We start from the raw sequence: 27378 nt of genomic DNA, 5'->3' as shown, positions 1-27378 counted from the left end.
GAGAAGCCACCTGTGACTGTGGCCACCGCGGTGGACAGCACGGGCAGAGCATGTTTCCGCCATCCCGCAAAGTTCTTTTGGACATCGCTGTGGCCTCTCTGAAAACACCTCGATGGGAGCCCCCACCCAGGGAGGGTGTCATGGGACACCTGCCGCTTCTGGAGGGCCCCCACAGGAGAGCAGGGAGGCGGGAACGGGCAGCTCCCAGGGGAAGGAGAGGGGTCGCCTGAGCCCACAAAATCGACACAGCCCGGATGCTGCTAGATCAGACATTGCTGAGCACGAGCCTTGCTCTCGGCACGGTTTTGGGTGCTGTGGGCGCCAACACACTGCTCCCATCTGCCCAGTGGGGTCCCGGGCACTAGTGCCTGGGTCAGGCGTGAATTCCCTGCGCCCGCCGGGCCCACAGGCAGGGTCAGCAGTGCCGCCCCCCCCCACAGGAACGTCTACAAGGACCTGCGGCAGATCGAGCTGGCCTGTGACTCCCAGGAGGACGTGGACAGCTGGAAGGCCTCGTTCCTCCGAGCCGGGGTCTACCCCGAGAAGGACCAGGTGAGGGGCTGCCCGCCCGCCTCGCTCACCTCGGCCGGAGCTCACCCCACCTGCGAGAGGCAGGGGTGGGTCGTTTCCAGGCGTGTTTGCCAGAACTCTGAGGGCACGTGGCCCAGACCCTCCTGAGCACATGAAGCAGAAAAAGTGGGAGTGGGGCCTGTTCTCAGGGCCCAGAAGGTTCTGCAACTGAAGCCAAGGACAGGCAGGCACAGGGCCTGGGATCCCATGCGCTTCGTCAAGGGGCTGGCAGGGCCCCACAGTGCCCACGCGGCCGTCAGGGACCAGCCCCAGGGGTCGGCTGTGGGTGGGACAGGGCAAGCAGTTCCCAGAGAAGGGGGTCCCCTTGCTCGCCTCAGGCCAGTCACCCCTCATGCTTCTGCTCCCTGTGCAGGCGGAAAACGAGGACGGAGCCCAGGAGAACACGTTCTCCATGGACCCACAGCTGGAGCGGCAGGTAGAGACTATCCGCAACCTGGTGGACTCGTACGTGGCCATCATCAACAAGTCCATCCGCGACCTCATGCCAAAGACCATCATGCACCTCATGATCAACAACGTGAGTGCCCATCCTGGGGAGGGCCCGGCCCAGAGCTTCCCCCACACAGTCCGTAGGAAAGCTCGGTGCACCCCACTTTGGCAGCCCAGATTCAGATCCCGGTTGCAGACCTACACCCCTCGTTGGCGGCCATGCCGTGTTAGCGACCCACATACAAAATAGAGGAAGATTAGCACAGATGTTAGCTCAGGGCCAGTCTTCCTCAGGAAAAAAAAAAAAAAAAAAAGACTCACCGCATTTTAAACATCAGAATCAGGATTCCCAGCCTGCTGGGAAATTGGAAGTGCAGGCCCCACGGGGCTTGCACTCCCATTTCATCAGTTAGTTGAAGCAAACACCATGTGTGTTTGCTTTCTCTAAATGTTTTCAGCCTTATGATAACCCTGAGAGAGGGACTGCTCTCATCCCCATTTTATAGACGGGAAAATGGAGGCCCAGAGACGTCAAGAAACCTGCCCTGAGTCACTCAGAAGAGTGGGAGGTGGCACTCAACCCCAGGCTGGTTCCGCCCCGAGCTGTGGCCTCCTGGTGGCCTGCGGCCCAGCCCGCCTTCACTCAGGGCATTACCTCCTCCCCAGGGCTCCCGGCCTCTCAGGGCTGTAGGCTCCTCTGTGGTGAAACACAGCTGCACTCAGGTCTCGGCTCCAGGCTGCTGGGAGGGTTCAGGGCTTCGCCCCTGAGGCCCTCGGCTCAGCACCAGGCACTTAGAAAGCCTGTAGACCAGGTTGGGTTTGTGTTGGGACTGTCAACCCTGTAAATATGGCAGGATCTCACGCAAAAACCCAAGTCTCGTCCCTTCCACTCCGTTCCTCGCCGTCTCCTCCTCAGCGTTAGGGTTCACGGGTGTCCTGGCATGGCCTCCCCCAGGGGTGGGAGTCATGATGCATATGGTTCTGCAACTGCAAAATTTCACGTGTCTGCTCGACCCAGCGGCTCCACTCGGGAATTTCCCCCAGAGATACTTGTCCTCATGCAAAATGAGCACGTGCGTGGTTATTCTTTTAAGCATTGTTTTATGGTGGCCAAAGATTGGAAATCTCGCCATTTAGTAGAATCCATTTAATTAATATCCATTCTATTGCAAAAAAAGAAAAAGAATGAGGGATGTCTCCAGGTCTGTAATAACTTTCATTGTTAAGTGGAAAAGGTGTGGAGCGTAACAGAATATACAGGAAGGCTCCATTTGTGTAGGAAGGGAGGAGAATATATATATGTGTAAATTATACATGCATAGAAATCTCTGGAAGTTTGCACAAGCACCTGGCAAGAGCAGTTGCTTCCTAGAACCTAGGGCGAAGGAGGCCAGAGCAGACAAAGCCGTTCTCCCTGTGCTTTTTGGTACTTTCAGATTTTATTTTATTTTCCCTTTTACCGGTTTTTCAGAATTTAAGTGTTTGACTTGCTAGTGCATTCACATGGTTCCCACATCAAGAACTATCGAGCATGGTCACCTTGGCAGATGCTGACAGTATGTTTGAGAAAATTCAATATCCGTTCTTAAAAAGGCAACTGTAGCAGGGGGCTTTTTTTTTTTTGAGGAAGATTAGCCCTGAGCTAACATCTACTGCCAATCGTCCTCTTTCTGCTGAGGAAGCCTGGCCCTGAGCTCACATCCATGCCCATCTTCCTCTACTTTATATGTGGGACGCCTACCACAGCATGGCTTGCCAAGTGGTGCCATGTCCGCACCCAGGATCCGAACCAGCGAACCACCACGCCAGGCCCAGCAGGGGCCTTCTGTCATGAGCTGTCACACAGCCATTGAATCTGTGCACGTGGGTCTCAAAGCCCTGGTCTTAAGCTTAATGGTGGGGTTCTAGAAGCATCTTCTCTAAAATCAGGGACAAGGGGGCCGTCTCCACTTTCCTTTAACTTTCTCATAGAGTTACTGACCAAAGCAGACAAGAAAAATAATTCAGAGGCGTGAACACTGACAACGAATGGGAAACACTCCCTGTTCGTAGGAGCTTGTGTACTTACGAACACGGGTACTAGAAACCCCAGGAAAGTACCGTACGCCACAGGAGGGTTCAGGAAGGAACAAAGGATCAGATTAATGAACAGAAACTAGTAGTTTTTTAACAAAGCCAGTTTTGAAGATACAACAGGAGAAAAGATAGCAACAAAAGAGGGAAGAGTCTCGGAATAAATGTAGTAAGCATCTCGGGAGACAGGTTGGAAGAACAGTTGAAAGTGCCCCTGAGGGACTCGGGAGGCAGCTGGGTGGGATGTCCTAAACATCGTCTGTGCGCGACAGTAAGTCACAGACAGAGCGCCCCACCCCCGAGTGTGCAGCCAGGCACGTGGCCGTCTGGGTCTGCAGTCAGTGTGGGGCACGCGCTGACCTCGCCGCCCCTTCCCCCAGACGAAGGCCTTCATCCACCACGAGCTGCTGGCCTACCTGTACTCATCGTCGGACCAGAGCAGCCTCATGGAGGAGTCGGCCGACCAGGCCCAGCGGCGGGACGACATGCTGCGCATGTACCACGCGCTCAAGGAGGCGCTCAGCATCATCGGGGACATCAGCACCAGCACCGTGTCCACGCCCGTGCCCCCGCCCGTTGACGACACCTGGCTCCAGAGCGCCAGCAGCCACAGGTCCGGACAGCCTGGTCACCTGTGTGCTGCAGGGGCTGCCACCTGCGGGGCCCCAACTCCCGCCGTGTGTCCCCCAGATGTGGGTGGGGTGGAGGAGCCCGACCCCGGATGGCGCAGTGCCCGGGCCACCCCCAGGGGGAGCTGCTGCCCCACCTAGGCCTGATGGGCCCAGAGAGAAGGGTTAAGGCTCGGCTGTCTTCTGGTGCCTTCTATGGGTTAAGCCCAGATGGAAACCAGAGAAGGCAGGAGGCCCAGGGACACCAGCGACAGGTCCTGGAGCACAGAGCCCCGCCAGAGGTGGGGGTGGGGAGGCTCCAGAGGCCCTAACCAGGATGTTCCCTCCCCACGGCCACCCCAGAGCTGTTAGATGGAAATGAGACCGGTACGGGTAGCTCAGAGCATCGAGCGGGGACCCCTAACCAGTGACAGGGCAGGTGGCGGCAGGAGAGGGTCGGTCAGGAAAATCTCGTAGAGGGTGCCAGCCCTGCCGAGACCTCCGAGCCATGGAGTTCCCTAGGGAGGGGGCACAGTGTCCAGCCTGGGGAGTGGGGCGCCCAGGCCAGGGGGAGCCATGGGGCCACGGGCCCTGCAGCCTCTGAGGGCACTTGGACTTGATTTGGAGGGCGGGGCTGGGCTCTGGAAGGATCTGTGAGAGAGCGATGCCTGTGGGAGCGAGGGCAGAGGGACATGGGACAGGTGCCGGGCCCTGGCTCAGGTTTTGGGTGGGAGCAGGGCCGTCACTTAGTAGGTCTGGAGGGACGGAGGATGCCAGCCCGCGTCACAGAGGAGGCCCCCGCGGCTAGCTCACACTGTCTCCTTCCTCCACAGCCCCACTCCACAGCGCCGACCCGTGTCCAGCATGCACCCCCCGGGCCGGCCCCCCGCAGTGAGGGGCCCCACCCCGGGGCCCCCCCTCATCCCCGTGCCCGTGGGCGCAGCAGCCTCCTTTTCGGCGCCCCCCATCCCGTCCCGACCAGGCCCCCAGAGCGTGTTCGCCAACAATGACCCCTTCTCGGCCCCACCTCAGATCCCGTCTCGGCCGGCGCGGATCCCACCCGGCATCCCCCCAGGAGTGCCCAGGTAAGCCTGGCCCCCCACCGCCTGCCTCCAGAGCCAGCAGCCTGCACCCTGCCACCGCATCCCCAGTGGGCTGGTGGGGAAACTGAGGCCCAGAGAGGCCAAGTCACCTGCCCAAACTCACAGAGCAGCGGAGTCGGGGTGTCCTCTGCCTGAGCAGGTGGCCCCTCCACAGCTCGGGACCCCTCACACGGGGCCCCTTCTCCTGGTTTTGACCCTTGTTCCTTCCTGAGGACACACATGCTCAGCCATGGCTCCCCCTGCCCCACCTCACCCCGCCCTGCGGGCCGGGCTCTTCTCCGCATTTCTCCCCCGAGGAACCTGAGGTCACAGCGGGCGGGGGACTTGCTCAGGGTCGCGGAGCAAGCAAGTGACCACGGGGGCCAACGCCTGGGCTTGGCAGCCTCCCTCCTGGCCCCCGCAGGCTTCGGAGCATCCAGCACTGGGGGCACCCTGGGGCGGGCTGGGGGCCTGGGTGCTCGGCCTGCCCTGCTTCGGCCTCACTCGCTCTCCCCTCCCCGTGTGTCTGTATTCTCTCTGCAGCAGAAGACCCCCGGCTGCGCCCAGCCGGCCCACCATTATCCGCCCCGCCGAGCCATCACTGCTCGACTAGGCCATGGGCGTGCGCTCGGGCAGGAGCTTCGGTGGTCTGGGCGCCCCCAGGACCAGGCTCCCTGCAGCTCCCCGCAGCTGGACGGCACCGGGCGGGGCCGGGAGCAGGGCGTTGCACTTTGCGGGAGGGGGGCCCGGGTAGCCGAGGGAGCGGCCCCCGAGGGCCATCCTGAACAAGGACCGGGCTGGGGTGGGCCGCTTCTCCAGCCGGGAGAGCCCGCGTAGACCAGGCCTCTGACCCTGGGCACCCGGGGTGCCTGTGCCCGGTCTTCCCACGGTGGCGCCGGCCCTGCCTGAGTTGTACATATTCCTTCCTGGGCCGAGCACAGCCTGGCCCTGGCTGCCGGAGGTGCCTTTGCCAGGGCCGCGACCCTCGGCCCTGGCCGTCCTCGCTCTCCCCTCCTTCAGCCCCTCCTCCCGGTCCCCAGGGCTTCATGGGCTCAGGGCTGAGTGGGTGGGGCCTCTGGGCTCCCCGTGGGGTGGGCCCCAGGCGGCCTCGCTGAGCAGACCTCCTCGCTCACCCCTCGCTCGGTTTGACCACTGTAAGTGCCTGTACTCTGTCCTATTAATAAACTAAAATAAAGGGAAGAAGCTTCTGGCGGCGGCTGCTGGGCCTTTTGTGTTGCGTTCAGACTGAGGGCGTGGGCTGCGCACCGGCCCCCAGCAGGCCTCTGCGGAGGGCCCTGTCCCTCCCACGTGGTCCCCACCCCTCACTCATGGGGGCTCTGCTGCCTCTGGAGGGAACCATGCTCTAGAGGGGAGGCCACTTCCTTCCCTTAGTGGGGGCAGGTCCTCCCTGCGCCCCCACTGCCCCCACATACACAGGCCTGGCCGTGCCCCGGACACTGTGCTGGCCGGCAGGCCCCCTCCCCACCCCCGCAGTCCTGAGGACTTGCCCCCGGTCCCCTTCTGCCCTCTCGGGGGCCCAGGCCTTCTGGCCCAGCTGGGGACACAGTTGAAGTTGGCTTTCTGATTTTTCTCTTGTGCCCAGGCGACCACCTCCATCGGCTCCTGCCCGACCTTTCTTCTGAGCTTCGTGGAGACCCCTCCCGCCTGCTTGGCTGCCCCCTGGGGACAGGGCTGTCCCGGCTGGTGTCCCTGAGCCCCAGTCACCAAGCTCTGGGATTTTTTTACCATAATTTATTGACTCCGGTGCCCAGGCCAGACCGCCCTCTGTTCCGTGAGCCCTGTGCAGGTTTTGGCCGGCCACCCCTCAGCCCTGTCTGGGGCCCCTGCTGGAGGGTGGGAGGGCCAGGTGGTCTGACCTCACACCCAGTTTGCCCTCCGCTGGGCCGAGGGACCCGGGCCCTTCCTGTGAATAAAGCAACCATCCTGGCGAGAACACTTCGGCCGCATCTTCTTGCCAGCCCCTGGCACGAGCAGGCGCCCAGGCAGCAGCCACCAGAGAGGAAGGAAGGTGCGGGGCCCAGAGGCAGCCAGGGCCGGTAGGGGAAGGGCGTTTGCCTCCTGGGCCTGTCCCGCACCGAGCAGGGCTGGTGCCCCTTGAAGACTCGGGGTAAGGCACATTCAGGAGGGGACAGGGGCAGGGCTGGCAGATCCACGGGGTCCATTCCAACGCGGCGGAGCCCCCACGCACCATCTCCAGGAACACAGACGCAGCCGCTGAGCCCCCTCCCGGAGGGCCAGGCCTGCCAGGGGGCCCCCTCCACGCCCAGACCACAGAGCCTCCTGGCCCTTGGGAGACTAATTTGGGGAAGGGACCCCAAATCTCACACGCGTGCACCCGCTCCCCTCCTGTCTCCTGGTCGTCCTTCCGGGGCGGGGGCTACGTAGGCACAGGGCGCTTGTCCTGGAAGAAGCGCTTGAGCGTGCAGACCTGCAGCACGGCCACCAGCAGCAGCACGGCCACGTTCACGGCCGACCAGAAGTTGACCCGCTCCAGGTTGCCCTCCTGCAGGTTGCGGTCACGCGCCTCGAAGGCCCGCAGCAGCGTCAGCATCTGGATGCTGCGCTCCAGCCGGGTCCTCATGGTCTCGATGGACTCCTAGGGGGCAGAGAGAGAAGGAGGGTCAGGGCTCCGTCCTGCGGGATGGGGTGAGAGTTCGTGTTTGGGGGGACGGGGCAGAGACAGCTGGGAACACGGACTCTGTGACCAGCCTGCCTGAGTCTAAATCCTCACTCTGCCACTCCCTGGCTGTGAGACTGTGAGCAAGTTAGTTAACCTCTCTGGGCCTCAGAATTGCTGTGAGAATTGAATGCTTAAATAAGTATAAGGAATGTATTTACTAGTGGTTAATAAGTAGCAGCTGCTGAAGCAAGACTGTCTGGGTTCAAATATTGGCTCTGCCAGTTGCTGGCTGTGTGGACTTTGGAGAGTTACTTAGGCATCCTGTGCCTCAGTTTCCCCAACTGTAAATGGAGAATAATTAGAGCACACTACCTATAGGGTGGTTATGGAGATTTAGGGAGTTATTTAAGCCCTTGAAACAAGGTTTACACCTAGAAATGTGCTGTAATTTTAACTGGGGGCTGCTACTGTTCGAATTAAGTTGGGAGCACCAATATGTAGGGGAGGCTGGGTCAGGCCAAGGGGGACCCAAGTCAAGGTGGCAGGGCAGGGGCACACTGCTGCCCAATGCCAGCCATCTGGAAGGAGTGGCCCCGGCTGTGCCTGGCGCACCTTGATGTCCTCCATCTTGACGTCCAGCATCTCCTCGGGCTCCACGGCCTCTGCCCAGCCCTCCACCTCCTCATCGTCCTGCAGGCTGTCAAAGATGAGCTCGAAGAACACCAGCTTCTCCGAGATGGTGCTGAAGGAGTTGTCAAAGCACAGCCTGTAGTCCCCGGCCTCCGTGGGCTCCACCCTGGGCAGGCAGACAGACACACAGACGTGACCATGAGCGGCCAGCCAGGCGGACTTGGCGAGGCAGGCAGGGCGGTAACCCGAGGCCGCTGGGGCGGGGCAGGGCTGTAACTGAGCAGGGCAGGCAGCGGACTGAACTCACGTGTGCACCCCGTCTGCCTTGCGGGACTCGCTGACCAGCAGCACGCCCTGAGGGCTCTCCAGCGTGAAATCCACGTCCAGCCCGGCTCCTCCGATCACCTGGGGGGCAGGTAAGAGGGCGGAGGGCTACGGTAGAACAAGGGCGGGACTCGGGGCCTACCTGAGCCTGACACCTACCCCTGGAACCCAGTCCTGCCCCAACCGGTCCCTCTGGCCGCGCCCCTCGCCTCGGCCGCGTGCCCATTGATAAGACAGCTTCGGGATCGGCTCTTTCATCTGGCCACGTCCCCGTCCGAAGTCCTTGATCGACGTTTACCTGGCCACGCCCTGACTTGGCCACGCCCAAAGTAAGGCAAAAGAGGCCCCGCCTTCTTCCCTTAGCCCCACCCCCTGGAAAGCGTCATATTGGCCACGCCCTTTCGGGGCGCGTCCTGGACACGCCCACCAACTCCCACAATCCACGCAACCCCGTTTCTTTGGCCACGCCCACGCGCGAGATGCCTCCACTCTGGAGACTCCCTCTCCTTCCGGTGGCCCCGCCCCCTCGGGCGGCCTCCCTCTAGACCCGCCTTTTTCCACTGCTCCCACCCCTTCCGCTCCCACGCGCTGGCCCCGCCCCCTCCGTCGCGCTCCCCTGGCTCCGCCCCCGCGCTCCTACGCACGGGCTCCTCCCCTTTCCCTCTTGAGTGCCCGCCTCGCTTCGGCCGCGTGGCCACGCCCCCTCTCCGTGGCCCCGCTCGCTCCCGGGCCCGCGACCCTCTACCTGGTACTCGGTCTCGAGGCTGGCGTTGGCCGGCGCGGACTGGTAGAAACACTGCTTCCTCCCCGCAGGCAGCAGGAACGTGAACTCGCCGTCCTGGATCGGCGGGGGCCCTGCCCCTCCCACCCCCGCTGGCGGCAGTAGTAGCCACAGGGCTAAGGCTAGGGCCGCGCCGGCCGCCATCATCCGGGTCACCCTCGGTCTGCTAACGGGTCGCGGCTCCTTTAAGGGCTAGCCCTGCCCCCTCTGCTACTCGGCGGGGCTCATTGGCAGCAGCTTCTGCCCGTCGTGCGAAACCAGCAGAGCTAAGAGTGAAGGACCCCCTGAGAGTCTAGCTGCCCGAATGAATGCCTGATGTGCCTAAAAACACTCAACCTTCTAGGGAAGTCTTTCTGACAGATGTCCACTTCTGGTCTCAACCGCTGGTGGGGGAAAATGACAAAAATAAGCACCATGGTGGTACATTCTTCTCAGGCAAAAGTTAAGATAACTAAGGTGGAAGCGGCCGGGTCTTTTTAAGGCGCCTCTCTACGGTTTTTCCCAGAGTACGCCGCGCGCGACGACCGTTGGGCGATGCAGTGTGGATGGAGCAGATCCAAAATAGCGGCTGGGCATGGGCCTGCGCGCGACCCGTAGGGCCGGCCTATAAAAAGGCTCAGGTGGGGCGGGGTGGAGACCCTTTCATATCAACGTGGTCCCAGATTCGAGCTCGACGCCTCATTGCTTTTGCGCTTTAGCACCATCATTTATGTGCTTCCTCGTCTGTAAATTGGGGATGGTGAGCACTGAGTGAGACGAGGCCTGGCCCATAGTGAGTCCGCAGAGGGGCGTGGCCCACCCTTCACGCAAGGGTCTCAAACTCGGGGGCCGGCGGGTAAACAGAGTGATCGGAGCGGTCCAGGGTGAGGAACACCACAGCCCAGGTGCTCAGAGTCCGCAGAGAAGCGAGGCGCGGAGAGTGTGGGCCTGGGAGCCACGTGGCCTCGCCCCGCCCTTTACTCGCAGTCACCCTGCCGGCCTCGATGTTCTCATCTGTAAAATGGGGGTGATGCTAGACCCACCTCATCGGGCTGCTGTGAAGACTAAATGAGAGGATGCTGGTTCAGTGCTTGGCACGTCGCGGGCGCTCAGTGAATATCATGTGTTAGGGTCCAGGTTCGTCGCCCCCCAGTTAACCTCTCCCGCAGGTGCTTAGATGGTTCGGAGGCGACCTCCCTCGGGGAAGCGGACAGACAGGCAAAGAAGTCTGGAGGAATGGGCTCTACCTGGTGATTCCATGTAAACGCAAGAAGAAATATTTAGACGGAAATGTTGAGTCTTTAAAGATAGGCCGGGGAGGAGCTGGCAGCTGGTGACAGTGACTCTTCAAACACAGCTGGTGGCTGTCAGCTCTTTCCCGCGGCCCGAGAACTTGGGCAAACAGCACCACTTCGTAATGTCAGCGTTTGTGTGAGGTCGTGCCCGTACTGCCTTTCTCTCCAGGTGTTTCTCCTCCGACGTTTTGAAGTAGCCGAGGAGAAAGGGTGATTCTTTTTTTTTTTAATGAGGTGAAAGTCACGTGGCGTGAAATTAACCACGGTTAAGTGGACAACTCGGCGCGTTTAGTACATTCACGAGGGTGTGCAACCACCACTTCCAAAACATTTTCATCCCGCCCCAAAGGAAACCCTGCGCCCGTTAAGCAGTGATTCCTCAGTCCCGCTCACCCCAGATTCTGGCCACCGCCAGTCTGCCTCTGTGGATTAGTAAATCCGGTAGGTTCTGAATATTTTGTATAAATGGAGATGTGACCATCGTGTCTGACTTCTTTCCCTTAGCATGATGTTTCGAGTTTCATCACCTTGGCATCTATCAGCATGCAGTTCCTTTTTATGGCTGAATAGTACTCCCTTGGATGGATAGACCACATTTTATGCATTCACCTGTTGATGGACATTTGGGTCGTTTCCACCTTTGGGCAGTTGTGAATCGTGCTGCTAAGAACACGTGTGTATGTGTACAGTTATGCATCGCTTAGTGACAGATACATTCGGAGATATGAGTCGCTAGGCAGTTTGTCCTTGTGCAAGCATCATAGAGTGCCCTTACACAAACCTAGACGGTCCAGCCTCCGACACACCCAGGCTACAAGATACTCATCTTAATGGGATCACAGTCCCTATAGATGAGGTCCGTCTTTGACCGAATCGTTGTTATGCGGCTCATGACTGTATTTGTGTGAGTGTCTGCTTCTGGGTCTTCTGTTTCTGTGCGTGGGAAGGAAGTTGCTGGGTCATGATAATTCTATGCTTAATTTCTTGAGGAATTGCCAATCTTTGCCACAGTGGCTGCACCATTTTACATTCCCACCAACCGCGTATGAGGGTTCCACTTTCTCCACATCCTCATCAGCGCTTGTTAGTTTCCATTGTATTTCTTATTATTGCCATCCTGAGGAGTGTGAAATGGCATCTCATTGTGGTTTTGGTTTCCATTTCCCTGATGTTGAGTATCTTTTCATGTGCTTCCTGCCTATTTGTGTGTCTTCTTTGGTCTATTCAAGTCTTTTGCCCATTTTAAAATTGGGTTGTTTGTCTTTTTGTTGTTGAGTTATGAGTTATTTATATATTAGGGAGAGAAAAAAGGAAGAAAGCAACGAGGAACAGTGAAAATCCCCTCATGCTGGTCCTGTGGCCAAGGGGTTAAGTTTGTACAATCTGCTTTGGTGGCCTGGGGTTCACCAGTTCGGATCCTGGGCCCACACCTACGCACCACTCGTCAGGCTATGCTGTGGTGGCGTCCCACATAGAAAAACTAGAATGACCTACAACTAGGATATACAACTATGCACTGGGGCTTTGGGGAGAAAAAAAAAAAGGAGGAAGATTGGCAACAGATGTTAGCTTAGGGCCAATCTTCCTCAGCCAAAAAAAAAAGCATAAAAGAAAGGGCAACTCATATAATTAAAAAAAGAATAAAAGAAGAAAGAAGATCCTCTTATGCTCTCTACAGAGCTAAGCCAGTGTTTCTTCAATGCTTCGCCCGGGCGTTTACAACTCTGCCATAGCTTTCGCTTCCTGTTTGCACCAAGCCTGGAAATCAGCCAGAGATGAAAGCTTAGGGTCTCCTCGGGCCTCCTCTGAGCATTTGTCCTGCCCTCGACATGCATATTGCATTCTAAACTCCCCAGTATATATGGGTGCTTTTGAATGCCCTAACTACCCAGAGAAACTTTTTCTTCCAGCTTTTGCCACGTCTGTCGTTGTCCGCAGTTGCCATCTTTTGTCCCAGGCAACTGTGGGTTCCTCCTGTGCCTTACGGTGTTTGGCAGGAACGCATTCTGAGTTCAACAGATGGGCGTCTCAAACAGTCCTGCAGCAGCCCCCAGACACATCAGGACAGAGGAACACAATCCTGTGAGAATGAGGGTCGCTCTGCTCCCTCAGCAGCCGGGGACCAGGGCCCCATCCTGGGAGCACAGACCTCCATCCGCCCTGCTGGATGGAGACGAGGGAAGAGCGGGGAGAACGCGGCGAACCTTTCCTGCCGTGTTCAAGTTGCCTTCTTCTCAACTCAGCATTCGCTTGGCTGGCATAACCCTTTGGCTGTTTTATTGAGTTCCGATAAAGTTGATTCTGACCATTTTTGCTCGATTTGTCAATTTTTCCTTGGAGGGACAAGCCCTTGGAGTTACAGACTCCGCCACTTTCGCTGAAGTCTGGATTCTGAATGGGTGATTCTTGTTTCTCTCCAGTAAACAAACACACTCTCCAAGTATTCAAGAAATGTTTACTGACACTGTGAATAAAACAGACACTGTCCACGTCCTCGTGGAGCTGTCATCTCAGTGTGGGAGCCAGACCAGACACAAGCAAGGTCAGCACTAAGAGGATTTCAGGAAGCTGTAGGCACTAAGAAGTAAATGCTAGGTGGCAGGGGGGTGGCTCGGTTTGCCCGGGCGAAATCAGGGAGGGCTTCCTGAGGAGGTGGCATGGTAGCTGAGACTCGAAGTAGAAGGGAGAGGAGGCCAGCAGAGAGAACAGTGCCCTGAGGTCAGAGGCACTCCGAGGGTTCCAGGGGCAAAGGGAGATGGGGTGGGGAGCGCTCAGCACAGGCCACATCATGTGGGGTCCCCCTTCCCTTTGTAGCGTTGGCCTCACAGCAGCATGGGCTTCGAACAACCATGGGGAGTTTGCAGACTGGCTCCTGGACCCCAGGGAGTCCCCACCCCTTGTTGAGTTCCCTTCCCCCTGCCACTGACTCCTCATCGTGCCTCTTAAGGGTGCGTCTCGGTGATAGCTGACCGGTACAGGTCTGTGTGGCTGTTTTTCTGAATCCGAAATTCCAGGTTATGGATTCCTGCCCCATTTTAGATGCTCCCAGGACGAAGTCCTCACATACATCCAAGGCCCTTCACACATATTATTCCTCTGGCTAGAATGCCCAGAATCTCCTTCTCAGGCTTTTAGAGTCAAATACCACCTCCTCCAGGAAGCCTTCCTGGAAGCTGCTGAAGCTGGTTCAGAGCCGCCTCGGTGGCTGCCTCCATCGTAGCGCTTCACCAGCTGGACTCTCGGCTGCTTGTCTGACTCGCACACCAAACTCTGGAGTCCTGGAGGAAGGGAGCTGCCTCATGCATCACGGCGTCCCTGACACCCAGCACTGTTCTGGGCTCCTGGTGACATCAGTAAACAGTCAGTGGAATAAATAATCCAGGAGTATGTCTCCTACACATGCAAGACAGAGCTACAAAAATAGACCTGGAGCAGGGCCGGCCTGGTGGCGCAGCCGTTAAGTGCGCATGTTCTGCTTTGCCGGCCCAGGGTTCGCCGGTTCGGATCCTGGGTGCGGGCATGGCACCGCTCATCAAGTCATGCTGTGGCAGGCATCCCACATATACAGTAGAGGAAGATGGGCACAGATGTTAGCTCAGGGCCAGTCTTCCTCAGCAAAAAGAGGAGGATTGGCAGATGTTAGCTCAGGGCTGATCTTCCTCAAAAAAAAAAAAATAGACCCAATGTGTGCTTCTCAGCCTTCAAGTCAGACCCTCGACAAATATTTATGGGAAAGGGATGGGGAAGGCAAAAGAGGTAAAAGGGCACATATGTACAGTGACGGTGACAACTAGGCTCTCAGTGGTGAACACAGTGCAGTCTATATGGAAGTCGGAATATGATATACACCTGAAATTTACACCTGAAATTTATAATGTTATAAACCAATGTGACCTCAATTTAAAAAAATTAAAAAGAAATATTTATGGTTCGCTGTGTGCCAAGCTCAGTGGTGGGCAATGGGAAGCTGCAGGGGACCAGACAGACCCCATCCCTTCCTAGAGGACGAGCTGGATGAATTCAATAAATTCCAGCATGTTCTGTGAACAACCTTGACTTATCGAGTTCATATTTACTGGATTTGTACCAACAAGCTGAAGAGTGTACTTTCATTTCACGTGTTCAGAGAATGTGGACCCAGACACGCTGGGCCATACAAAAAGTACCAATACATTTTAAGGGATTGAAATTATATGGCGTTTTAATTCCTTTGTGTTCAGAGAATACACGCCAGTATTCTCTGACCACAAAGGAATTAAATTAAAAACCATGAATAGTAAGCTATCACAAAAGCCCAAATATGGGGGCCGGCCCCATGGCCAAGTGGTTAAGTTCATGCGCCCCACTTTGGCGGCCCAGGGTTTCGCCGGTTCGGGTCCTGGGCGTGGACATGGCACCACTCATCAGGCCACGCTGGGGCAGCGTCCCACAGGCCACAACTAGAAGGACCCACAACTAAATATACACAACTATGTACCGGGGGGGCTTTGGGAGAAAAAGTAAGTAAATAAATAAATAAAATAAAATGTTTAAAAAAAAGCCCAAATGTTTAGAAATTAAGTGATACACTTCTAAATCTTCTATGAGTCATAGAAAAAATTCACAGGGGAAATAAGAAAATGTTTCTAATTTAATGATTGTGAAGCACAATATATCAGAACGTGTGGGGTGCAGGTAAAGCAGTTCTTAGAGGGAAATGTATGGTTTTAAATGCTTATATTAGAAGATAAAGGTTTAGACTCAATGATCTAAGCTTCCACATTAAGACGGTAGGAAAAGAGGAGCCAATGAAATGCAAGGTGACTAGAAGAAAGAAAAAAATAAAGATGAGAGCCAAAAGCAAAGAAATAGAAAACAGAGAATAGAGAAAAACAACAAAGCCAAAAGTTGGTACTTTGAAAAGATTAATAAAGCTGATTAACGCCTAGCAAGAATCATCAAGAGAAAAAGAGAAGAAACACAAATTATTATTACAAGGCACGAAAGAGGGGACATCACTACGAATCCTACAGACATTAAAAGGCTAGCAAGGGGACACAAACAGCTTTATACCAATAAGCTCAAGAGCTGTGATGAAATGGACAAATTCCTTGAAAAGACAAGCATGCTAATTGCAATACAAGCAAGGGACAAGGCACCAGGGGAGAATTCAGCAAGGGGATTTCTCTAAGTCCAGAGGGATCTGGAAAGATTTCCTGGAAGTGATATTTAAGCTGAGACCCGAATGAGAAGTGGGGTTTGACCAGGTTGATAGCATTGTGCCCCGGGCAGGGGAGACAGCATGTGCAAAGGCCCCGAGGTTGAAAGGAGCTTTTCTCTTGGAACCTGAAGCTTTTCCTCCCTGTGGCTTCACATTGGGAGCGTTCATTCCCCACTAAGCATTGCACTTCATGAGTCCTTTGGATGTAATATCTGCTACTCTTAGCCCCATTCTACAGAGCAGCAAGCTGAGGCTTAACGAAGGACCATGTCTTGCCTGAGGTCACAGAGGCCAAGCCGTAAACACCATGCCCAAGCACCTCCACCCCACAAGTTTCAACTTTGGCCCTGGGTGGGCCGTGGTTAGTGTCGTGGGCATGAGCGTCTCAAACAGCCCACAGTCCTTACTCTTCCTCATGCCCAGGAGGCAATAAATGCCCCCCCCCCCGACCATCTGGCCCCTTTTTCCGTCCCATCTGCAGAGCCGTGGCCACCAAGCCGCAGAGAGGCGCCAGGATCTGTCGTGCGGCCGTGGAAGGGGTGGGGACAGCAGAGTGTCCCTGTCGATGCCCAAGTGTGTGTGTGCAACTTCCTGCCAGTGAGGAAACCCTTGAATCCGCCCCAGTTCTGCTTTCGCTGCTCTGGCCCAGGAGGAGCTGGCCTCAGCCAGGTCGCCTGGCCACACTCTGGAGGAGAGATGCCCTGGACCGTCCTGCTCTTTGCAGCCGGTGAGCTGTCACCCCCTGGAACCCCCGGCCCCCTCCCCACTCCCCCCACCTGGCCTCCGCTCTGGGGGCAGAAACCAGCGCGGGGCTGCCGGCCTGGGGCCTGGAGGAGGGAGCCCTGACCCACTCGCCCCAGGGCCTCGGACAGGCCCAAGGAGCCCGGCTGTCTCCGCTCCAGCTCCTTGTCACCCCCGGGTCAAGGGCATCAGAACTGCCACCGTGCAGGTGACAGCGGGGCCCACGCCCTGTGACTCAGCACTACTTGGCCTCTGGGGCTGGGGCCGCAGGACGATCTGCTGGAGGCGAGGTGGGGTCTGGACCAGGAAGGCTGGAGGACCCTCGCCTGCACCAGACACTGTGCCCCGGAGCGCGGGGGCCGCTGGTCCCTCCTGCAGGAAGCTGTACCCCGAGCCCCAAATTCCTCATCCCGGCCTGGGAAACAAGACAGACCCCCTCTGCTCTCCCCTCCTCCCCTTTCCCCCCCGCCCCCGCTCCTCCCTGCAGCCACCCCGGCCTCCTTGAACACCCCACCATCCTCTGGGCCTTTGCCCATGCTGTTCCCTCTGCCTGGCACGCTGTCCCCCACTCTGCCTCTCTCACCTCCTCAGGACACGCCACCCAGCACAGCCTTCCCATCACTGTGTCTGCGGCGCAGCACAGCACTCCTCGTCTCCTCGAGAGCGTCCACTCCCCGAGGCAGGCGTGTCTGTCTGTCTGTCTCGTTCACTGCTCCATCCTCAGCACCTAAAACAGGACCTGGCCTGTAGTCAGTGCTGTGGACTGAAATAATGAGGGTCATTGCATTGCTGTGTAATAACCACTGTGATGATCCTAGAGTGACTCGTCCGCAGCGACCCCTCACCTGGTGCCAGGCACTCCATCCTCTCAGCATCTCAGTGGGGTAGGGATCACTAGCCTCCAGGGGTACATAAAAGCCAAGGCCCAGAGAGGGTGAGCTACTTGCCCGAGGCTGCACAGCCAGGTCAGCCTCCGCTCTAAACACCCAGCCACCTGGCCTCCCTTATCGCATCTCACAGGCTCCTTGGCGATCCCAGCGCCGACCATTCTGCTGGTGTCCCCACATCCCAGCAGCCAAGAGGACCCCATCTACATCGAGTGCAAGGCCCCCGAGGGCTACCCAGGGGCCAATTTCACGTTGTATCAAGGGGAGCATGTGGTCCAGCTCCTGCAGGCCCCCGCGGACCAGTTCAAGGTCACCTTCAACCTGAGTGGCGGCAGCAGGGACCCTTCTGGGGGACCCTTCAACTGCCAGTATGGCGTGCTCGGCGAACACATGCGGCCCCAGCTGTCGGAGCACAGCGACACCGTGGACATCCCCCCAGGTAAGGCCCTCCCAGGGGGCCCCGCTGCCCCGGGCCCCATTTTCTCACCGCCGAGCCTTTGCACGTGCTGTTCCTCCCGCCTGGAAGTCGTCACAGGACAAGCCAGGCTTCCAACTGGCCAGGACGTCCTCATCTTTCCTTGTTTAATCGTCACGGTCATCCAGTGTGATGGGTACAGCAAGTGTCCCCATTTTGTGAGTGGGGAGACTGAGGCACAAGGGATGAAGGGACCTGCTAAAGTCACACAGCTGGCAGGTGGCAGAGCTGGGCTTCCATGGGCCTCCAAAATCAGGCATTAAACCTCGCCATGGCTGCACCCTCCCCTCCTGGCCACAGAACATTCGTGGGCACTGGGCACAGTCCTTGGCACCGCAGATTCCGCAGCAAATGAAACAGACAATGATGTCCCTGCCCTCCCACAGCGGACATTCCGGGGAGATGGGCTCAGACGATAACGAGGAGTCCGAGACATATTCAGTCTGCCATCAGGGGACAAGGAGAGTGGCAGGGATGAAACATGGCCTGGCGAAGGGAGTCATTTTACAGACAGAGGAGCGTGGCCAGGGAAGGCCTCTCTTAGAGCCAAGACCTGAATGACGAGGAGCCAGGCACCTGGGGTCTGGGGAGGAGTGTTCTGGGCAGAGGCAGCAGGCTGTGCAAAGGCCCTGAGGCTGAGCCCGCCCAGAGTGTTTGAGCAACACGGAGGTGCCCCCAACAGCCGTTGGAATAGTGAGGAATAGTGAGCAAGGAGGAAAACAGGGAAGACGAGGGCAGGGAGCTGGCGCCGAGGATCTCTGTGTCCCCATCCATCAGAATTTTCCAGCTGCAAAGAGTGCTTTGCCAGCAGCAGAGGCCCCCAGGTGATGATGACAGAACTGTCTCTGTGTCCTTGAGCTCCACCGTCAAAGGGCCTCTTCTCCCACCTGGGTCCTGTGGTCTCAGAGGGGGGAGGCGACAACAGCCGTCCTGGCCCCAGTGAATGAATGAACAAGTACTAACACTGTGAGAATACAGTGTGCGTCTGTGTCCCCGCCGGGCTCACCTCCACTGGGGTCAGGGCGCCTCCTCCCAGCTCCCCTGGGAGACCCCTCGCTCTCCAGGAGGGGGCAGCCGGGTCTTTGGCAGAGAAGTAAACTGTAGAGTGAGGCTTTACGCTCCTCTGGCTGACCTCTGTGTGGGCCTCAGAGTCCACTTTGTGGCTGGGCATGGATGTCATCTGACCTCCAGGTGCCCAGGCTGAAACCAGCGGGACTCTTCAGGCTGCAAGGAACTGAAAACTTGACTCCAGCTGGCTTCAGCAACAAAAGGGGATTTCTTGGTTCACTGAATTGAAGTTAATTGACAGCACTGGCTTCAGGCATGGCTGGATCCAGGTGCTCAAAGATGTCAGGAATCATTTACTACCTCTCAGCTCTGCTTTTTTCTGTGTCTTATTCTCAGGCAGGCCTCCCCACTCACGGTGTCAAAATCATGCCCAGCAGCTTCAGATGGATATCCTTCCAGCTTTGTAATGCTGCCCAGAGGAGTAAAACTCTGTTCCCAGTGGTCTAACCAAAGTCCCAGAATTAGCTCTCATTGGCTCAGCTAGGGCCGTATGCCCATCCCTGAACCAATCACAATGGCTAGGGGGAGGGACTATGCTAACCGGCCAGACACAAGGTTTGCTAGAGCCCCAGGGTCCAGCTACACTGAAGCCAAATGGTTGGAGGTACGGGGGGAGGGCTGGAGGAACGACAGGTGTCCCCCCCAACTCCATGACCTGCTGACTCTCTGTCTCCCCACTTTTCTCTAGGGTCCACTAGGATCCTGGTGCTCTCCTTGAGCCTGGCTGGAGCCCTCCTCCTCCTCGCTGGGCTGGTGACCCTGGCCGTGGTGGTCCGGAAAGGTAACAGCAGGCAGAGAAAGCATGGCCCACGGTCTGCCAGTGTGCAACCCCTGGGGTGTGCAAATGCCCTCACACTCACACCCGTGCCTTAGGAACACGGAGGCGCATCCTTTGGGAAGGGCTTACTCCAAAACTTAGTAAGGAAGAACCCTCCAGAAGCGCGATGAGGGTGGTGGGCAGCAGAAATGGAGATAGACACTTTTTACTGTGATAAAATCTACACCACATAAAATTGACCATTTGAGCCCTTTCTGAGCGGCCGCTCAGCGGCATTCAGCTCAGCCACGTGGCTGCGCCACCCTCCCCACCATCCACCTCCAGAACTTTCTCATCTCCCCAGACTGAAACACCAACTCCCTATCGGCCTCACCCACGCCCTGAAATTAATATAACTAATTAATTATACAATTAATATAATACTTATATAATTTATTAATAGATTTTTTTAAAACAACTTTACATGCACCGCCTTATTCAGAGGTCTTAGCAACACCCATCGCTCATGCAGTCGGGGGAAATGTTTTTTCAGGCTCCCTGTTGAGCGGGAGAAGTTTCCAGCATCGGGGGGGAGGAGGTGGGGGGGAGGAAGTGGGGGGGAGGTGGGGGGCAGGTGGTGGTTTCTGGGCTTCTTTGCAACCAGGGCCAAAATCTAACAAATGCTTATTTATTTTTTGTTCCCAGTTAAAGTCAAAAAATTGCAGAAGAAAAGGTGAGCCGGGCCTTGGGGCCCCTCCCAGGGTGTTTTGGGGAGAGAAAGAGGCCCGGCGCAGGAGCTTCCTGAAGGCTGTTCCAGACAGGGCCACCTGGTCCCAGGACAGGCGGGCGCTGGTGGGAGGGCCGCTCAAGAGGGACAGATGCCATTTATGAGACGCCTATGGTATGCGGGGGACTCTGCGGCCGGGGCTCCCGTTATCCTCGCAGCGGGCCTGGGAATAGACACCCTAAATAGCTCCATTTGACAGACTAGGAGACCGAGGCTCAGGCCATCACACAGGGAGCAGGTGGCCGAGCCCTCCCCACGTCCCTTGACCACCAGCTGCCCCAAATGATCGTAATGACTCCAGAAATCCATGGTGGCAGGAGGCGAGTGGCGTCCCCGGGGGCTGTGCCGGGCCCACCTTGCAGCCTGCAGGCGGTGGCCCTGGTTCCTGGGCATCAGGATGTCCCAGCTGGCTCCAGCCTCAGTTTCTCCCTCTGAGAGAGGGGTGGACACCCCGCTGTCTGGTGGCAGAGAGCCCGCAGCAGCCCTGGGGACGGACTTGAGCTGGCTGTGGGGCTCCTGCGAGAGAATTTCCATCTGAGGGGGTTCAGGGGGGACGCGAGGGTGGGCGGGGGGTCAAGGCCAAGTTGAGGGCCAGGGCTCCCCGGGATCGGGCAGTGGGCGGGCCGTCACTCTCCTCCCATCCCTTTGCAGAGAGCGAGAGTCCTGCTGGGCCCAGATGAACTTCGACACCACAGGTCTGTGTCTCCTCGGGGCTGTGGTCCCCCGCCGGGGCAGGGTCACCACCTCAGAACCGTATGGGGTCTCATTTCTGGCTACCGAACCTCTTCTGGGGCCGCTCACTTCCCCGAGGGTCAAGATCACCCCGTCCTCCCCTTGCTCTCTCCCCTCCTCCCTCGCCCCCAGGTTTGACCTCTCGCCTTCTCTCTTTGCCTCATCCTCGGGCCTTTCACTCCTTCTGCTCTCTGCCTAGAACATTCTTCCTCCCTCCAGCCTCAGGCTAAAGGCCACCTCCTCCGGGAAGCCTTCCCTGACTCCCTAGGCAGGCTCTGCGCTTTCTAGCCACAGGTCCCCAGCACCCTGGCATCTCCGTACCCCCCCGTAGAAACACACTGAAGTTATCGTTGCCTGCTGTATACGTCATACTCGCCTCCACCGCTGGATGGTCCGTTCCACGGGGCACAGACCGCGCCTGTCTGGTCCCCCGGGCTCCGCCCTAGATGGGGCCCCACTTGTGGTCCCGAGCGTGTCGTTCTGCAGGCTTCCACCAGGGGGCGAGAGGGAGGCAGCCAGTCGGGGATGTGCGATGCTCGCGAAGGGACCCCAAGCGGAGGAGCTCCATTCTCTGTACTTCTTTTGCTGGCTCACACATTTATTGAGCACCAACTATGTGCTAAGAGCTGAGGGCAGGGGGAGTTCTCGTGATGACCAGGACAGAGGCGCTCTCTGCCGCCAAGCCCCGTATTCCAGTAGGGAAACAGCTGATGGGGGGGGGGCCGGACCCTGTCTGGGGCTGGGAGGGTGGTCCCCAGAGGAAGTGATGTTTAAGCAGAGACTTGTGGGAGGAGCAGGGAGGGGCTGGGTGAAGAGTGGGCGACTCGGGGAGAGCCTGGGGCGGGGGAGGAGCTGAGGGGTGTTCCAGAAACTGGAGTTGGGACAAGGCACCCATTTTCCGGTGGGCAGCGAGGGGCCCCTGAAGAAGGGCTCTGAGGGGAAGAGGTACACGGTTCCGTTTGCAGCGGTGCAAGGTGCTCCCTGCAGATCGGGCTGGAAGGAGCAAAGAGGACGCTGGGAGATGGACCCCATGCCCTTCCCGACGGGGGACCCGCGGCCCGTGGGCTCGGGAGCGGGGCCGGCGCGGGCGGTGAGCAGGGAGTTTAAACTGACCTCTCTCTCTGTTGCAGACATGTCCTTTGATAACTCCCTGTTTGCCATCTCGTCGGTGAGTCGTTCCGTTTCTCGGTCCTGGTTTTCTGCCGACTGTCCTTACCACGGGAGGGCGCGGACCACCCCCGGCTGGGTCGACCTGTTGTCTCTGAACTTCGGGGCCCTGGAAAAGCCCGGAATCACTGAGCAGGGATGGTTTGCGAGCTGAGAGGTGGCTCTGACAAGTCCCCGGGGGTCGCAGGTGGCCACGCTGTCCAGGCCTTCGTGTGGCAAGGGGCAGGCCCCCCGGGGGTGCTTGCTGTCGGGGTCAGCGCCGGCTTTGTACTCAGGCCAGCCCCCCAGAATGGTACCAGGGGATTCAGGGCAACCTGGTGGCTTCTTTGGGGTCATGGAGACTTGTGACAGTCTGATGCACACTGTGGTCCCCTCCTGGTAGAAAGAAAAGCCTACTGTGGTGTTCAGTTTCAAGGACTTCCGCTGGAATGTCCCAGTTGTGCATTTCCCTTTTGGGGGGCGGGGTCTCACCACATCCCCACCCCTCGGCAAGGGGTGCTGCTCCCCCGATCACACGGTGTCCCGGCTGGGATGTGAACCTGGGTCTCTGGGACTCCGCTGCACAGCCGCATCGTGGGGTGGACTTGGGGTTTGTACTTTATTATAATTTTTTTTACTAAATTGGAGATATGTGACCCCTGGAGACCACGGATCAAGGAACTGACCAGCCAGCTCCTCTCCACGGAGAGGAGGGTATCGGTCTGCGGTGCAGGTGGCCTCCCTCACGATGGCCTCAGAGGTCCCATTTGGACACGTGGATGCTTCGGGACTGCCATCAGGGAGCCTGGGGTGGAGTCGGCTCGGGGCACCATGATGGGGGGCCAGGGGAGGGTGGGACCGGTTCACCAGCCCCTCTCTGGGGGTCTGGCACAGAACCAGACGCGGCCCCTCCTTCCTCAGAGCTTGTGATTTCTGTGCAGGAGACAGACGATGCCAGCCCGGGTGGGAGGGACCGGGACGCTCGCTTGTCACCTAGATGGGAGATCCAGGATGTCCCAGAGGTGGCTGCGGAGGGTTGATCCAGAACCAGGACACGTTCTTGGCCCGGCCCAGTAGAGCTGGGGTGGAACAGGGGGAGGAATCAAGGGGGCCCCGCGGAGAACTTTGCCTTTTACCCCAGAGGAGGTGGGAGCCAGGAGGGTTGGGAGCCGAGGAGGCTGTGACGCGAGTCAGGTGCTCCCGGGCGCCCTCTGGCGGCTTCGGGGAGGATAGACCGTGGGAGGCGTGGAGCCGGGGGACCCCGGCGGAGGCGACAGCGCTGGTCCAGGCGCGCGCAGCGGAGGGTGGTTTGGTCCAGCGAGTCGGCAGCGGAGCTGGAGGAAACCCCGGATGCAGGTCGGGTGGATTCAGCGGGTGGGAAACGATGCGCTGACTTTGGGTTGGATGAGTGGGCGGGGGGAGAAAGAGGCGGCGTGGCAGAGGCCTGGGAATGGGCCGGCTCGGAGGGACGGGTGACGGGCCACCTCCCCGGGGATGCGCAGGAGCGGATGGAGCCGTGAGTGTGGAGTCCGGCGGGGGAGCAGGGACGTTCAGATCGGCCCCCAGGAGCTGGGCCGCAGAAGGTGGGAGCGAAGGGGCTCGGTCCCGCCTGCTCAGCCTTCTGAGGGCTCAGCTCCGGGAACAAACCCTGAGCTGTCAAGAAAAACCCGGCAGGCAGGGCAAATTCTAAAACTTTCTCTGAGAAGCCACACTGCTCAAGGCACCAGTCTGGCTATTTTTCCTTTTTTTTTAAAGCATGAAACAATGGAAATCAGAACAGCAAGGAGAGAAATAACATTTCTCAGTATTAGTCTTGGTGACTTTAAAAATATGTTTTTAATTAAAATTTTTTTGAAGATGAAATACATCCATATGTCAAAATGTATATACAGTAAAGTTTTCTTTGATTACTAAGCCCTCTCCACCCACTGGTCTCCCCACCACCTGGGAGCTTCTCGAAAATGCCAGCACGGTGAAAACAGCACGTCTCTATCCTCAGCCTTGAACACACGTGCTAGCGTGCCGGCCACACGGTTACGCACAGCGTTTCTTTTCCTTAACAGTAAATTCTAGTCATCTTTTCTAGTTTCCTTTTTTCTCGTGGGGAAATATACATAAAATTGACCATTTGAGCCATTTTTAAGTGTCCATTTCTGTAGCATTAAGTACATTCCCATCACTGTGCAACCATCCCCACCATCTGTCTCCAGAACTTTCTCATCTTCCCAAACTGAAGCTCTGTCCCCACGAACACCAACTCCCCCTCCCCTCCAGCCCCTGGACCCACCTTCTCCTTCCTGTCTCTATGAGTTTGTCTATTCTGTTCCATACAACTTTGATCCTTTTGTGACTGACTTCTTTCACTCAGCATAATGTCTTCAAGGTTCATCCGTGTTGTAACACGTGTCAGAATTTCAGTCCTTTCTAAGGCCGCGTAATATTCCACTGTATGTCTGGACCATAGTTGTCTGCTGGTGCACACTTGGGTTGCTTCCTCGTTTTGGCTATTGTGAGTCATGCTGCTCTGAATACGGGGATGCATGTATCTGTTGGGGTCCCTGCTTTCAATTCCAGTTTCTTTTTGAAGCATCAGAAAGCTGTGCTGTAGGCTGAGACAACAGAAACGAAGCAGCTGTACTGTGCTATTGCACTGAAGGTCTGCTAGTCACTTTATGACACCCTATGAGGTGGACTTGACTGTTTGTTTTAACGAACAAGGACACTGAAGCTGGTTATGGGTCTCACTGGGCTTGCCCAGCTGGGGAGGGGCGGGCGGGACTGGGAGTGGAACCCCAGGCTGCTCTCATCAGCCGAGTTCAGTGTTATCAAGTTCATCACTTCTGGCTTGGCATTCAGGGCCAGAGGCTCCACGGCGGAGGTGGGGGTGGACTTTTGAGGAAGGTTTAGAGGGAGTGGGAGAGGAGAAGGAGATGGTAGTGATCGCTTTGTTCACTTAACACTTGGCTCTTTATCTAATTCCTTCATGCTTCCTAGCAACCCCAGGAGAGAGGTACTAACTTTCTCTCCATGGTGCAAAAGGGGAAACTGAGGCACAGAGGAGTTAAGTCATCGACTGAGGTCACACCACTAGGATGAGGTGGAGCTGAGATTTGAACCCAGGGTGTCTGGTCCCCTGTTCAGCAGCGAGGGAGGCATGAGGACAGAAGACAGGATCAGGGACCTGAAGCTGTGGGTGCCTGTGTGTGGGGGGTGAGATGAGATCTGATGGCCTGGGGGAGTCTCAGGCCACGACACGGGGAAACCCTAGATCCTGAAACCCCAAATCAGCCCGCTCTCTATTTTTCTTCCACAAACAAAGAAAATGACTTCAGAAGAAGATGCAGCCACCGTGGATGCTCGCCCAGGCTCTGCTGTGACGCCTGGCCACTCTGAGTCCCGGAACAGGCCCTCTTCCACGTCATCCTCGCCGGAGCCCCGAGAATTCAGCACCTTCCGGGGCTGCCAGTGAGGCCGAGGATCGGGGCTCCGTCTCTTTACATCTGTGCGCCCCCCGTTCAGCCATCTCCCTTCAGCTGGCCGGTGCGCCGCACCCGAGGTCCCTCCACCTACTTTGGGGGGCTCCGTCTGCCTCTTTCTCAGGGAATTGAACAGAGGAGATGAAGGGGACCCCTGGCCTTGGGACCTACCTCACAGAGGAGCAGGAGTGGGAGCCGGGGCGCCGGCATTGGCCTGGAGGCTGGACAGAAAGCAGGAAATCTTTTTGGATTCCCCATTTCTCAGACGACGAGGGAAGGACACATATCCATCCCCTCCACCGCCCCCCACCTCCATCCCGCCCCCCCCCACTCCCTCCACCCTGCCACCCCACCCCGCCCCCACATCTGACTTGGCCAACCCGACTGGGTTTTTGGAGCATGGGGTACCTGGGGGTGTGTCCTGTGTGTCTGCCCTGCTGGTCTGCCTAAGTTATTAACTAAAACACGTGTTGAGCTGTTCCCAAGGCCTCTGTGGACTGTAATCCTTCAAGCCCGGGACCTCGGGGGCCAATCGCTGGATGCCTGGGGGCGAGGGGAGCACCCCTCCATTGCCCGCAGCCAGGGTGGTGTATGGGGAGGGCCGTCGGGGTGTGGGGAGGGGGGCAGCGCCACCCGGACTCTGCTAAAGTCCCTGCATTGGTGGGTACAGGAGGTGGAAAGATGAGGATGGGGGCGCAGAGGGACCCGGGGAGGAGTAGAAAATGAGGAGGTCCAGGGGAGGGCAGGAGGTGGGCAAGACGGAAAGTGGCCGCAAGCCTCTTTGCGTCCCCGCAAAGGGAATGGGGCCTGGAGCAGTGGAGGGGGACTTGGAGGGAAGATGTGTGTGTGTCTGGATGCAAAGGGGGACTCGGCCTTGCTGCTGGGTTCACTGGCCAGCCATCTTCGGGGGAAGGGAGAGTGACTGGGGGAGGGAAGGGGCTAAGCCAGGGGACCAGAGGGAGGGGCCCAAGAATGTTCCGTGGGGGAGACAGTGAAGGCCGAGGGTGCAGGAGGAGGGCACTGCGGGAAGGGGACAGAGATGACGCCGAAGAGAGAAGGCGCGGTCAGCGCGGGGGAGGGGGCTTTCCGAGGGGGCTCACGCCCCGCAAGAGGCGGAGACCCACCGCAAACTGCGCTCCCAGCCCTGCGGCCTGGGGGCGTGGCCACCGACTGGGGGCGTGTCCCTAGCTCCTGGCCCCGCCCCTCTCTCCGGCCCTCCCGGAGAGTGAGGTGCCTCACAAAGCGAGGCCCAATGGGAGGGAGCAGGACCGGAATGGGGGCGGGGCCTCGCCGCGGCTGGGCCCCGCCCCTCCGCGTGCCGCCTCACAAAGCCGGGCGGGGCCAGGGGGCGGAGCCCGGCCTCGGGGGCGTGTCGGAGCCGGCGCGCTTCAGCGGTTCCCGGGCCCGGGAGCCACCTCACGAAGCGCGTCCGTTGGCGCGGGGCGGGGTCCAGGGCGTGTCTTCGCGGCCTAGCTCCGCCCCCTGACGCGGGCTCTCGCCCCGCGGTCTCCGAACCCCGCAGCCGCACCACCTTACGAAGCGCAGCGGTTCGAGCCGAGCGGGCCTGGGGGCGGGGCCCGGGCCGAGGGGCGTGTCCGCGCGGCGGAGCTCCGCCCCCTGACGTACGCTTCCGCCCTCGCTCTTCCCGGGCGGCGGCGCCACCTCACAAAGCGGCG

The 27378-nt window shown here is 58.2% G+C and overlaps 3 protein-coding genes across 12 annotated transcripts in view; 2 read left to right on the top strand and 1 right to left on the bottom strand.

Moving 5' to 3' along the window:
- DNM2 (dynamin 2) overlaps window positions 1–6517 on the top strand; it is a 79259-nt gene extending 72742 nt beyond the window's left edge. For 4 of the 7 annotated variants that reach the window (XM_046637988.1, XM_046637984.1, XM_046637987.1 and 1 more), the window contains 5 exons: window positions 441–552; window positions 944–1108; window positions 3474–3706; window positions 4535–4786; window positions 5327–5993. In XM_046637988.1, coding sequence (XP_046493944.1) covers window positions 441–552; window positions 944–1108; window positions 3474–3706; window positions 4535–4786; window positions 5327–5396 — 832 coding nt within the window. In that variant the 3' untranslated portion in view covers window positions 5397–5993. Of the gene's footprint in view, window positions 1–440; window positions 553–943; window positions 1109–3473; window positions 3707–4534; window positions 4787–5326; window positions 5994–6386 lie in introns of those variants that run through there. The other 3 variants (XM_046637986.1, XM_046637985.1, XM_046637989.1) reach the window with 2 other exon arrangements.
- Window positions 6518–7181: 664 nt separating this feature from the next.
- TMED1 (transmembrane p24 trafficking protein 1) lies at window positions 7182–9409 on the bottom strand. Of its 2 annotated transcripts, none has more exons than XM_046637994.1 (4): window positions 9124–9409; window positions 8362–8459; window positions 8037–8220; window positions 7182–7400 (listed from the first exon to the last, which is right to left on the bottom strand). In XM_046637994.1, the coding sequence occupies exons 1-4, from the start codon at window positions 9304–9306 to the stop codon at window positions 7182–7184; spliced, it is 684 nt and encodes a 227-aa protein (XP_046493950.1). In that variant the 5' UTR covers window positions 9307–9409. The 2 variants fall into 2 exon arrangements, with proteins under 2 accessions (XP_046493950.1, XP_046493951.1); XM_046637995.1 differs by lacking the exon at window positions 9124–9409 and adding an exon at window positions 8538–8772.
- Window positions 8338–27356, top strand: C14H19orf38 (chromosome 14 C19orf38 homolog). Of its 3 annotated transcripts, XM_046637993.1 has the most exons (8): window positions 9656–10874; window positions 16115–16360; window positions 17395–17700; window positions 19493–19585; window positions 20267–20294; window positions 21000–21043; window positions 22211–22248; window positions 25546–27356. In XM_046637993.1, exons 2-8 carry the CDS (start codon window positions 16330–16332, stop codon window positions 25693–25695), a joined length of 690 nt encoding a protein of 229 aa, XP_046493949.1. In that variant the 5' UTR covers window positions 9656–10874; window positions 16115–16329; the 3' UTR covers window positions 25696–27356. The 3 variants fall into 3 exon arrangements, with proteins under 3 accessions (XP_046493948.1, XP_046493946.1, XP_046493949.1); XM_046637992.1 differs by lacking the exons at window positions 9656–10874; window positions 22211–22248; window positions 25546–27356 and adding an exon at window positions 8338–8470 and having other exon boundaries at window positions 21000–22204; XM_046637990.1 differs by lacking the exons at window positions 22211–22248; window positions 25546–27356 and having other exon boundaries at window positions 9644–10874; window positions 21000–22204.
- The last annotated feature ends 22 nt before the right edge of the window (window positions 27357–27378 follow it).

The sequence above is a fragment of the Equus quagga genome, chromosome 14 (assembly GCF_021613505.1).
Source record: "Equus quagga isolate Etosha38 chromosome 14, UCLA_HA_Equagga_1.0, whole genome shotgun sequence".
NCBI classification, from domain to species: domain Eukaryota; kingdom Metazoa; phylum Chordata; class Mammalia; order Perissodactyla; family Equidae; genus Equus; species Equus quagga.
The sequence above is the reverse complement of the archived record's forward strand: the minus strand, read 5'-3'. Positions and strand labels throughout refer to the sequence as shown.